Source organism: Astatotilapia calliptera, chromosome 4 (genome assembly GCF_964374335.1).
Source record: "Astatotilapia calliptera chromosome 4, fAstCal68.1, whole genome shotgun sequence".
In the NCBI taxonomy this organism is placed as follows: domain Eukaryota; kingdom Metazoa; phylum Chordata; class Actinopteri; order Cichliformes; family Cichlidae; genus Astatotilapia; species Astatotilapia calliptera.
Genome location: NC_137425.1, coordinates 26,158,365 through 26,170,195, shown reverse-complemented (window position 1 = coordinate 26,170,195; position 11,831 = coordinate 26,158,365). Strand labels below are relative to the sequence as shown.

The 11,831-nt window shown below is 42.7% G+C and overlaps 3 protein-coding genes and 1 non-coding gene across 5 annotated transcripts; 3 read left to right on the top strand and 1 right to left on the bottom strand.

The window, feature by feature from the left end:
- Positions 1-156: 156 nt before the first annotated feature.
- Positions 157-310, top strand: LOC113021593 (U12 minor spliceosomal RNA). The gene has a single exon (XR_003272324.1). It is a non-coding gene; the product is annotated as a U12 minor spliceosomal RNA (small nuclear RNA).
- A 337-nt stretch (positions 311-647) lies between these two features.
- Positions 648-7,830, top strand: fam234b (family with sequence similarity 234 member B). Its single transcript, XM_026165695.2, has 13 exons — positions 648-802; positions 2,214-2,762; positions 3,106-3,210; positions 3,831-3,998; positions 4,100-4,215; positions 4,409-4,559; positions 5,322-5,463; positions 5,634-5,834; positions 6,207-6,285; positions 6,411-6,578; positions 6,714-6,834; positions 6,937-7,157; positions 7,241-7,830. The coding sequence occupies exons 1-13, from the start codon at positions 766-768 to the stop codon at positions 7,241-7,243; spliced, it is 2,061 nt and encodes a 686-aa protein (XP_026021480.1). The 5' UTR covers positions 648-765; the 3' UTR covers positions 7,244-7,830.
- A 2-nt stretch (positions 7,831-7,832) lies between these two features.
- Positions 7,833-9,170, top strand: smdt1a (single-pass membrane protein with aspartate-rich tail 1a). Of its 2 annotated transcripts, none has more exons than XM_026165698.2 (3): positions 7,833-8,156; positions 8,273-8,430; positions 8,970-9,170. In XM_026165698.2, exons 1-2 carry the CDS (start codon positions 8,001-8,003, stop codon positions 8,408-8,410), a joined length of 294 nt encoding a protein of 97 aa, XP_026021483.1. In that variant the 5' UTR covers positions 7,833-8,000; the 3' UTR covers positions 8,411-8,430; positions 8,970-9,170. The 2 variants fall into 2 exon arrangements, with proteins under 2 accessions (XP_026021483.1, XP_026021484.1); XM_026165699.2 differs by having other exon boundaries at positions 8,273-8,438.
- ndufa6 (NADH:ubiquinone oxidoreductase subunit A6) lies at positions 9,141-11,542 on the bottom strand. The gene is made up of 3 exons (XM_026165696.2): positions 11,328-11,542; positions 10,006-10,121; positions 9,141-9,839 (listed from the first exon to the last, which is right to left on the bottom strand). Exons 1-3 carry the CDS (start codon positions 11,464-11,466, stop codon positions 9,708-9,710), a joined length of 387 nt encoding a protein of 128 aa, XP_026021481.1. The 5' UTR covers positions 11,467-11,542; the 3' UTR covers positions 9,141-9,707.
- Between the last annotated feature and the right edge of the window lie 289 nt (positions 11,543-11,831).

The window sequence follows — 11,831 nt, the reverse complement described above, 5'->3', positions numbered from 1 at the left end:
GTCAGAATCTGGCTAATCGATCGTTTCTTTACTCACGGAAATAAGACAATTCGACAGAAACTAAAAAAAAACGCAATGGAGGAAACTTATATTTGAAACCATAATAGAGAGTGCCTGTGTACGTGGTCTATGCCCGTCCTCCACCGTAGTTGGGTCATGCCTTAAACTGATGAGTAAGGAAAATAACGACGCGGGGTGACGCCCGTGTCCTCGTACAATTAACGAGATTAATTTTTGAAAGGGCACAGGTCTGCCTGCTGAGGTGACTCGCCTACTTTGCGAGATGCCTCGTGGGACAAGGACCTTCCCCGAGTCCCAAACACTGTCAAAATAAAAAGCTGCTGTCCTCCACTAACATACATATATTACCGAAGGTAATAAACTTGTAATTGGAGTGTTAGGTATGGTAATTACATCGTGGGGGAGCATGCCCCAAGTTCCAAAGTGCAAAAGAACACAACGATATTGCGAAATATAGCAAATAAATATGCCGCATAAATATTTACTTCATGTATCATCTATAGGGTAATTATATCGTTCAAAAATGATGTGATGATTTCAAATTTAGCATGTAGTCAATGTCCATGATGTTTTTACACTGTTTATAAATATATATGTAGAGTTACAGACGTCGCAAAACAAGAGTTCCTCATAAACTACAAGTCCCATGATGCAAATGGTCTGGCGCAAAGCCAAACTGTTGGTTCGGTGGGTCTGTGGGTTCGTACATCACTGCTACCTCACGTCGGCTCTGTTAGAGGAGAAATGGCTGCAGCGCTGTCCCGTGCCCTCAAACTGCCCGGTAAGATGCCGCACTGATTTGTATTATTTATCAGACCAATGTGCAGACGTAACGGAGCTTAGCTTCATTGATAGTCTGTGCTCTCCCATTTCGCTTCTCAGCCTTCTCAATGTAGCGAAGTCATTTGATTTTACTGGCTTGTCATACGCAGTTGTCAGGTTTTCCGTTTTATCTCTGCCAATTTCTCGTGCCAATTTTTTAATCCTAGTCAAATCAGATGGCCGCAGTTTTTCTGTTTGTGTAGTGCAGCGTCAGAGCGGCACGTTGACGGCGCTGTGTGGTGGTGCTGAACGACGGCTAGCTGCTCGCTAATGTTAACAACCTGCTGTTAGACAGTTCACCATTAAAAAAAAAATCATGACAAATACATAATACAAGCTCAGACCTGGCGACAATATCCTACTGGAAACAGTGATGCCCATCATTGCCTGTATTACGGTAATACTATTTCTATTCTATTCTGTTCTTCTTTCCATTCTTTCTTCTAATGGTATTTCTATTTAATTAAAGAAATCTGTAATGTGAAAAAAAAATGCTGACAAGCATTGATGAAATAAAATAACCAAGCTAACGTCATCGTGTTATTACTATTTTTATTTTTTATTGTTGTTTTAAGTGTGTTATTGTGCAATAGGGGGGCTACAATCAAAAAAATGCCTCAAAATACAGGAATCAGAATACTTTATTGATCCCTGGGGGAAATTGTTTTTTGTTACAGTGCTCCATTATAAACCAACATTAAGACAAGACAGACAATACGCTAACTAAGAATAGTACAATATATACATATATATATATACATACATAAGTCACTCATAAATAAATAGCTGGAAAAGAAACGTGTAGTTGTAGCAGTAACCAGTGTGTTAAGTGGATGCGTTAGATCCACTATTTTTCTAGTTTTGCCTCTGCCCACCTCTACAGTATGGTAGTAAAGTGGTGTAATCAAACATCAGAGGCTCAAAATTATTGTATATTATATATTAAATTAACGTTTAAATATAAGTATAGTTTTTAATACTTGCATGAAAATCCTTTGTAGTCACTATTTGCCTGAGGTCTAAAACCCACTGACGTCACAAAATGCTGTGTTTTCTCCCTTGAGATGCTCTGTCATGCCTTTACTGCAGCCACGTTTGGTCGCTGCTTGTTTTGTGGGTCTCTGATTTCAGTTTTGTTAGCTCCTCTATAGGTGCTTCATTGTGTTTAGATCAGGTGACTGACTCCGCTATTGAATAATATCTAATTTGTTTGTGTTGAGAAACTCGGGTTGCTTTCGCAGTTTGCTTTGGGTCATTATTCTTTTGTACTGTGAAGAGCTGTCTGTTCAGTTTTGTAGCATTTGTCTGAATCTGTCTGTCATGTTCAAACCAGTGTACTCCTAATGAGCAGTTTCTGTGTGTCTTTGCAGGGAAGAAGGGCTCGGAGCTCGGGGAGTATGACCCTCTCACCCAAGCAGATAGTGATGACGAGAGCGAAGAGGATGACCTTGTGCTCAACTACCCCCGAAATGGTCTCGGCAGGGATAGCTGCCTGGGCACGGGGTCTTCCAAGCTGCGCGGCGGCCGATCTGGAAGACTTGTCGGCGCGGAAGACGGGGTGCAAGACGAGGACGAGGACGAAGAGGAGGACGAGTGGAGGGAGCGACTCCCCAGCAAATCCAGGCAGGACAGGAATGACATGAAGGGAGTGCAGTACTGGAGCCACAGGGACTCGGACGGAGAGAGGAAGAGGGAGGACAGAGGGGGCCCTGGAGCAATGGGGGGTGCTGGGCTAGGGCTTCACAGTTCTGATGAACAAAAAAGGCTGAGGGTGAAGAACGCTATCCGAAGTGCGTTTTTTCTGGTGCCTCTGGTGTGTGCCACAGTGGTTGTGTTGCTCTGTGCGTTCCTGATTCCATGCCAGAAGGGAGACCTGGAAAAGAGGCTGCAGTGGGAGAAAGCACTGGGAGGGACAGGAGGTAAGAACATTAATGCACATTTAGGGACTCTTTTATTAATGCCCATCATGTAACATAGCATACAGATTAGTAGGCCTGTAGTTAGCTCCAGAGTAAACTAGGAAAAATAAACAGCCAGTGCTTGATAAGAACTCGCTCTCCTCTGCTGATATCTAAAGTGAGTGGTGCCACGATAATAAGGCTTACTCAGGAGTCGTCGAGGCTAGACAAAGTGCCTAACCCTGTAATTTTCCACCTGTCATTACACAGGCTTGTGAAACATCTTTCTACCCATCACATGCTCTGTTTACACATGAAACATTGCTTCTGTTAGTGGGTGGTGTTCATGTTTTTTTCTTTTTAGGTGTCACGCCACCCGCGCTGGCACTGTGGGATGTTGATGGTGATTCAGTGGAGGATGTGTTCTTGGGTGTTACCGAATCGACCAATGAGACCCACACCACACAAAGTATGTGCGATATGTAAATATCTTTGCAGCCTCATGCCGGTACCCATCCACAGCTGTGATCAGAAGTTTACTTACTCATCATGAGTATTTGTGTCATGGTAATTTTGGGCTTTCAGTGGTTTCTTTGAACTCTTCTTTTTCCAGGCTGGAATAATTGTACAGCACACATCTTTAATTACTTTAAAAAAAAAAAGAACCGTGTGCACAAGTGTATATTTATTTTGCTTCTGGCTTCATTCTGATTGGCTTCTGCAGAACTGGTGGAGTTCCTTTAAATTGGTTGGTTTCCAACCATGGACCCGGGTTTTTAAGTGTAGTCGATAGTAGATTTGAGGTTCAGAAGCCTAATGTTAACCTGTTTTATCCATTTCAAAACTGGTTTTGATGTGTGTTTGGGATCATTGACCTCTTGGAACACTGAACTGCATTTGAGTTTCAGCCGTCTAGCTGTTGATTTGAGGTGATGTTGAAGAATTTGGATGTAGTCCTTCATTATTCCATACAATTTGTGCAGTGATCCACTACCACTGGCAGCAAAAAGTCATTGAAGATGACTCTGTGTGCTTTCTCTCTCTGTAACCTCTTTGATATTTATACATGGTGTATGCGCTTCATCCCAGTTTACAGTGCAGTGGCCCTTTCTGCCGTCAGCGGCAAGGTGCTGTGGAAAAATGTCATGTCAGAGGCTGTGATGTACATCCAGTGTGGTCTGCAGTACAGCACCGTGCCGTCGCCCGTGTGCCTCCTCATCTGCAAATCCTACATCATGGCTGTCAACGGCACCACAGGTCGGACTCAGTGCTGTCCCAGCTGTGCAGAAGTAAATAAAATTAATCAACTGCAAGTATTCATTTCTAAGCATTCAAAGATATTTCCTTTCCCTCCACAGGAAATAAGCTGTGGTCATCATCAATTAAGAGCATTGAATCTCAGGCAGTGTTACTTCCAGACCTCCAGGGCGACTCACACCCAGATCTGCTTGTAGCCACCCTGCCAGCGGATGATGTATGCCAGCCTCCCTTATTTCTTCATGTGCTATATTGATGCATGTTACAGTTTGCAGAGCATTATTTTTTTTTTGTAGTGTTCACGTAAGCACAATTCATTCATTCTAATTCATTTAACAATCATTACGAGCTGAAGAATTTACAGTTTGCTTGTATTTTTATTTATTTTTTGCTGCTTTGTGTATTTTCAGAAATTCGATCTCTCTCTGACTTTGATCTCTGGAGAGACGGGAGCGTTACTCGGACGTGCTGTGCCTTTCAACGTCACAGCCCAAGGGACGCTGATTGGTCCCTGGCTATATGAGACACAACAAGGAGTATACTACATCCTGTTTGGTCTAGGTGACGTTTCAGTAAAAGGACTAGATGTTACAATCCCTGACAATGCTGCTTTAAATGGAGAAATTGTTGTGTGCCTCAACGAAAGGCAGATCGGGTCCCCCCTTGCGATGAAGGGGGGGACCCGATCTGGCTTCCAACACCTCTCCGCCGGATCGAGCTGTACGCTCTACCTTTCCACTGCCTCCCAGAAAAGGGAAGAAGAGCAGAGGGGAGAAGAGCGGAATATTTTTCTTTCCTATTCTTTCATTCCTTCTTTTAGATTCACTACCATGAGGTTAACTGCTTAAATACTTAAAGATTGCTCCAAAAAGAATCACCCCATGAGCTTTTCTGTGTGCTCATATTGCAAGAGTTTTGATTATAACGACACATATTATAATATTTTTCTAGCAAAATGGGAAACAGGTGCAAACACACGGAAATCCTGTATTAGGCAAACACAGTTTTCTAACCAGCTTGAAAGTCAAAATTTGGTATGACCACCTTTATTCTACAACACAGCCTGATCTGTCTTAGGCAGATTTCTTATGATTTCATTAAGTAGTCGTCAGGAATAGTTCTCCGGGCTTCTTGAAGGACATTCACAGCTTTCTAACTGGGAAAATAATCAGATAAAATTAAGCATATTTTCATTAAATATACTAAAGTTATTGAACAACAACAACTGATTCTGAGGAGCTCATTTAAGAACTATTGAAGTGACCCTTGAAGTTATTTTAATGGTGGTTTCACAGGACCTTGTGTCATCGTGTGTTCCCTTAGGTAATGTGAAGGCCGTCTCCCTGCGAGACATCTACTTTCAGGCTACTGGAAAACTGCCCGAAACTCAGGCGCTTCGAAAGAAGGATTCAGGGTGGGAGGGCATGAAGAAGGACAATTTCTCTTCCATCATACAAATTTACAGGTGGGTGTCTGCTATTGATGCATAGATCTGTTTTCAATGTGCAAACTCTTCTTTGTTTGTTAAATACCAAATACATTTAACCAGCTGGCACTAAAGTAGAAAGCAGATTACTAGATATATGTTTTTGTCTAAAATAAGTCAAAATCAGATCTTTGTTGTGTCCTTTCTAGCCCACGTGACCATGACCAGGCCAGGTTCCTGCTCCCTCTTGTGGCTGGTTTTGGCAGAAACCACAACAACCTGGACACCGCTTCGAACCTGAACTCCACCAGAAGTGACTGGGTGCTGGTGTATGGAGGCAGCGTACAGTTGCTGCTCCGGCAGAAGAATTTGCGAAAGAAATGGACCTACAAAACAGCTTCCAGTCAAAGGTACAGTCCTGTTTATTTTTTCCCCCCTGCAGCAACCACTTGAGGGTGGTGAGGTTTGAACAAACTGATGTGCTTGAAAATTATATTTTGGCGAGGGGCGCCTTACTATTGCCATGAGGTGGTCTGAAGTTTTCAATAGTTCATGTAACTGTTGTTTTAGCAACTTTCTGTGTGGTAATCGTGTGATTAATGCAAAATCATTAGAGAGAAGAGCACTCAGTCAGATATGGTTTCCCTGACTTCATTTTAGCTGCATGCCCCGATCTTTGTTGTTGTTTTTTTTTAAAAATCACATTCCACCAAAACATCTGTCCCATCCTTTGGAAAACTAGAAAAATATGCGTTCCTAAAATACTTATTTGTATGTCACAGTCAACCAGTGGCAGGACACTTCAATAGCGATGGAATCCTCGATCTTTTCATTCAGCATTCATCAAACGGAGTCATGAAGGTAAAACAAACAAACCAAAGGTTCTTTCATGCTTTTTTCCCCCTCAGGGCTGAAATTACTTTGCTGACATGTAACATCTGCTCCGATCTTACTGGTGGTTTTTCCTCCTCTTCTTTGTCTTTCAGACATTAATCATCGATGGGGCGAATGGGACCCGTTTGTGGGCCGCCGAGTTCGTGTGTCCCCATCTTCGTATAGAAACTTCTGCAATCTCCACGTCCACGGGCCAATCCGCTTTCCTGTTCTGGGCCAGCGATCCAATCAAAGCACAGAAGAATGTTACCAAGACAACCGTAAGTCTTCCTCAGATAGAATTGCTAGGTTAATGAGAACCCAGGAAGAGGAGCCCTCTGTGATCATTTTACTCCATTGTGCTCGACTCTGTTAAGGAGTCTTTTGTGCTAAATGTGCTCTCCGGCTGTTTATAGGTGTCGCCGGGTGTTGCCGTGGCAGAGCCTCTCATTCGAAAGCTCTACCTGCTCCATCCTACATATCCCACAGTTCTGCTGGAGCTCGCCAGTACCACAGACACAGCAGTCACATCTGCAGGTAATCGCCACCGTGCCTTTAAAAAGAAACATAGAACAGAGCCTCTCTCTGTACTGTACTCTGTACTTTTTTTAATGAATGACCACTCTTCCTCACTGATAGTGCGCTACCAAGACCATCAGAAAGACGCATCCTACATCACAGTGTCCTCCAGTACCATGCCCAACTCTGTCCCCAGCACTTACATAGTCAAGTGTGTGAGCCTCAGAGCTGCTATCACCAAAGGGCAAACTGTGTGGATAGGAGATGGCAGCAAGACCGCGGGAGCCCTTAAACCCGGTGAGGTCAGCAAGTTCTTCAGACATCTGACCTTCAGACATCAGGTGAGAAAGGGAATCGCAGGGTGCGGACAGTCAGATCTGGAGTGTCGCTAATTTTGACGAGTGAATCTCTCTCAACTCTGTAGTGAGGAGCCAGCTCTGCTACCACGACCCTGCCTCACAAGTACGCGGTACAGCCACAAGGACTTGAGTAAGGATGAAAGGGACGAAAAGCTGCGGATGACTCTGCACCGGGGCGATGATGGCAGTTCATCCACGAAGCTGTTTACATCACGTTTGATTCAAACAAAAGTCAAATTTCATTTCTGGTACTTGAGAAAGACATCTGTTTTTGTTTTGTTTTTTTAAATTGAAACTTTCTTTAAATAATTTAAGTCACATTTAGGAAGTCTGATCTTTACCTGGTTGTTTCTTCACTTGACAACAGCGGAGTAACTTAACACTTGAACAGTGCATGTCTAGCATGCATCTCTCGTAATTCCAGTATCTACTGTGTGGTACGGTCCACTATTTCAATGCATTTTGTCATGATTACTGTTCTTCTGCTCCTTGATGTTTTAGTTAGTATAAGAATTCTGTAAATATTTAATGCTGTACAGTAATTTATTGATTTGCCTTTTTGCCGTCTGAACTTTTTAAGATGAATGAACCGCTGTTTGCTAAGGATTATGATATTTAAATGTAAGCTGCAAGACAAAGTAAAGCGCAATGTATAGCCTCCGTGTTTTATTTCAACTTTGGGAAATGCAGTCGGGAAAATAAAAACAAAAACGCGGTGCTGTTGAGTCACCACAGGGGGGCGCTGTTTCCGCCCTCTTCTTGCACATCACAATTCATCTCCGGTTCGTTTTCCGCATTGCCGCTGCATCGTCAAACGCTGTAAACATGGCGTCGGCCCTCAGTCGCCTCGTCAGGCTGTCTATCCTCAGAGCCCCCCGCAGATCCCCGCTGACCCCCTCCAGTGTACCGGGGAACACCGTGACAGCGTGCCGGACGGCCGTGTGCTCGTCGTCCGGTGCTATGCTCCCCAAACCCAGAAAGGTGAGTCTCATTTGCACGCAGTGTTACGAAATCAGATCCTCGGAAGGTGTAGTCTCACGAGCGCCGTTAAATAACGTTGTTGTTTCTGTGGTGGGGTGTGTGACACCGGGGAGCAGACCCCCTTCGGCCTTATCCGGATCGCCCTGATAGTGGTACCCTTCTTGTATGTGGGGACGCAGATCAGCAAGAACTTTGCCGCCCTCCTGGAGGAGCACGACATCTTCGTCCCCGAGGACGACGATGATGATGATTGAGGGGGTCTGGAAAGCTTCAGGTTAGCAGGTATCGCTGGCTGTCGCTGTGGGTGTCACCGTGTGGCAGAGTGCACGCTCCCTGCTCCGTCTGTGTTGTACAGTGTTGTTCAGTACAGACTGAAATGTGGGAGTTACCATTGCAATTAAAAAAAATAACATGCTTCATTAAAAGGTACCTATTAAGATTCTTTGTTTTCTATCATATATATGTGTACTATAATAGTGATGGATGCTTTTATGAAAAACACTGAGTAATCCATGCGAGTCAAAAAGAAGGAAAATCAATACATAGTCATTTTACAATCTTTGTGAGGGGTCACCAATCAGTACAATAGGTCCCCTTTGCTGTTGCCGACCAGGCTTTAATTAAGATTGCTGCTCAGAGCTTCAGCTCTGTAATAAAAACATTACGCTCACATTAGCAGCTTGAATGCTTCTGTCTGCTTTATTTTTCTTCAGGCTTTTGCAGCAGTTCTTAAACATCTCATATTAAGATGTAACCGTTTACAGGCCTTTATAGTGTAAAAATAAATCAACACACTTTTTCTGCCCCTCACAGATTGTGTATTGTGTGACGATGACCACCGCCCAGCGTCAGTGAGCATCTCAGCAGATTAACACCTTGCCGGAGTTGCGTCTTTGTGCACTAGATTCAGGGTTTTTGCTGCCCCGGGCTGATCGTATTGTACTGTATTTGTCATTCACTACTCACATCGATACCAGAACACAATGATTTCAATAAAATTTAATTTTCTATCAACTGTTTAAAACACTTCATTGCATGAAATATGAAACTTGTTTGGAACAAAGCTGTTAAGTTATTCCCAGGAGCTGTTTCATGTCCAGTTTTATGGATTATACCTTCTTAAGGAGGACAAAATCCAGACTGTAAAATGTTATTTGTCCCTCTTACTGTTAGAGCTTTCGGCTCAGTTTTGGTCTGGAAATGTCAATTTTCCAAATACAAGATTAAAGCTTTTCATAGCAGCAGGAAAAAAATAATAATAAAACTGATGAAATCAATAATAATAATGAAGATTCAGCTCTCACATGCTTTTCCTACTGTCTGCAGTGAAAAAGCTTTATGTTGTTTGAAACAACCCGCTCACAACACATCTGCACGTTCAGTCATGGTGTGCTGATGGCTTTAATTGATCCAACTGACAATATCAATAATAAAAAGAGACTGAACTATAGATAGGTGATTGTTAAGTGTATATTTACAATAAAGAGAAACAGCTGTCAAATTGGACACAACCAAAAAACAGGTCACAGGGCAGGCCGAGAGCTGTACAGTTCATTGGTCGTGTCCCCGGTAGAATTTGGACAGGAAGTCGGTGGGGCGAGGTTCTTCAGACTCGTAGAAATAGCGCATTATGTGGGTCTTCTGCTTCCAGACGTGGATCGTTTCCTGAAGTTCCATTTTCCCCTTTAAATAGCACACACACACAAAAAACGGAGAACACCACAACACACCGTGAAGTAAACAACTCAGTGTGGCTCTAAGTTAGATTTAATCAGCAATCAGAGCCCTAAGAGACACCGCCTTGAGAAAAATCATATTTACTGTTTCTTGTCACAGGTGCTGCTTTTACCTTAATGACCAACATGTCGATCACACGGGGGTCGGTGATGTGCTTGTTCTTGTCAAACATCTCCCTAACTTTGTCTCTTCCTTGGCGTGTTGTGATGTCCAGCTGAAACATTGCGACTGCAGAGGAACAGACACAAACGGAGAGCCATTTTGGTTCTGCTACACACACTTTATCCAGGACATCATTCCTAAATGTTACTATTACAGCTGCATGAATTAAATCAATCTACAGCGGCTATTTGAAATAAAATTGTCCTACTGTCTTTGTTTTTGCAAAGTTGCCACTCATCATCATCATTATGCCATATTTGTTTTGCTACATCAGATCAGATGATCATCAGCATTTGGGTGTTAAACATAAGGAAATCACTGTTTGTAATTGATTGATTTTGAAGAGGTAAATAGTAATAATATCGTAATAACAAAATGCACTGAACAGAAAGCAAAATAGAAAAAAAAATCACGTTGCAAGGAATAAATCTATACAGCGAACAATTTACATGTTCGAAAAGGTCTAAAGTACACATTTATTTAATCCTACTCCCTTAATGCTATTTAATAATTTACTCATCAGTGTTCCTCGATATAACATGTAATCAGACAATATACATAATTAACTATGTACTAGTCTGCACATAAAACAATATATATATTTAATTCCAAACTTGTACTGTTCCACATTTTTACACCGCATATGGATATAGGAAAATTGTTCTTTTAAAAATCCGAAGATTTAATGTACCCCTTAGATGTACACCTTAAATAAACCTCTTAAAGGATCTGATGGGTAACCGTGTAAGTAACCACCTGCTAGGAGCCAAAACAAAGTGAATGCTGAACATGGAATTCTTGCTAACTACGGGTGTTACGAAGCTGCTTTACATATTATATTCAATAAAGTAACAGGTCTTCTGTAAGCATGAACCCACACAACAACGTAACGTAATATATGCACCTCTTTTCTTTTTTAATCGATTCTGTATTTGTTTGTATGATTTTAAGTTAAAATGTGTGGACATAAAGTACAGAGTACATAATCCTCGATGCAGCCTCATCTGCCTGGAGCCCAAAATGAACGCTAGCTAGAGTCAGTATCTAAAGGTTGCTTTGAAGTCATGAACTTCCCTTTACAGTTTAGATTAAACGGAAACATCACCATCTCTATCTGACACAAGAGAGGAGAGAGTCTTTAAAACATTGTCATATTCAGGATCCTCTGTGCTAGCAGCTAATGTTAATTATTCTGCACCGCTCCATAGACGCGACCTTGACGCTCGCCTTGCTTCTTCCACACAGTTTACCCGCTACAGGGAGCACACGTACCTGTGTTGGGGACCTCCCGGTACCATGCTCGGTATAACTCCCGGACTCGGCGCTTAGCCTCGTCCAAATCACGGCTAAAAATCGGTTTAACGACTTTAGCAGCACCAGCTGCCGTCCGGGTCGCCGCTGTGGACGCCATAACTGCTACTGTTGCTATTTTCCGGTTTCATTAAATTAGTGCTGAAAGCGCTCTGCTGCCACCTAGAGGTACGGCTGGTTCAAGACACCGCTCACAAAATGAAGGGAACGCTTCATTACAGAATAACACAAAATTTGTTAAACTTCAGGGATATCAACCTGTCCAGTTAAGAAGCAGAAACCACTGTGGATCCGTTTCACTTGCTCTGGTGGAAAGAAAAGTAACAACAGGTCAAACTGGACAACCTCCTAAAAGATGGTTTTACAGGTCATTCCCAGAGACTCTTGCTGTGTGCCCCCCCCCCCCAGAAAAAAAAAAACCCAACTGATTTTTCTCATGCTAGCATTATGATATGAGACCTGCAG

Bases quoted from the DNA above. Each gene is read 5' to 3' on its own strand.
- fam234b (XM_026165695.2), top strand. From the start codon at position 766: ATGGCTGCAGCGCTGTCCCGTGCCCTCAAACTGCCCG. The intron at 3,999-4,099 runs GTCGGACTCAGT...TTCCCTCCACAG, and splicing joins GGCTGTCAACGGCACCACAG to GAAATAAGCTGTGGTCATCA. The intron at 6,579-6,713 runs GTAAGTCTTCCT...GGCTGTTTATAG, and splicing joins AGAATGTTACCAAGACAACC to GTGTCGCCGGGTGTTGCCGT.
- smdt1a (XM_026165698.2), top strand. From the start codon at position 8,001: ATGGCGTCGGCCCTCAGTCGCCTCGTCAGGCTGTCTATCCTCAGAGCC. The intron at 8,157-8,272 runs GTGAGTCTCATT...ACCGGGGAGCAG, and splicing joins TGCTCCCCAAACCCAGAAAG to ACCCCCTTCGGCCTTATCCG.
- ndufa6 (XM_026165696.2), bottom strand. From the start codon at position 11,466: ATGGCGTCCACAGCGGCGACCCGGACGGCAGCTGGTGCTGCTAAAGTC. The intron at 10,122-11,327 runs GTACGTGTGCTC...GTTCCTCTGCAG, and splicing joins CCGGGAGGTCCCCAACACAG to TCGCAATGTTTCAGCTGGAC. The intron at 9,840-10,005 runs GTAAAAGCAGCA...TGCTATTTAAAG, and splicing joins TCGACATGTTGGTCATTAAG to GGGAAAATGGAACTTCAGGA.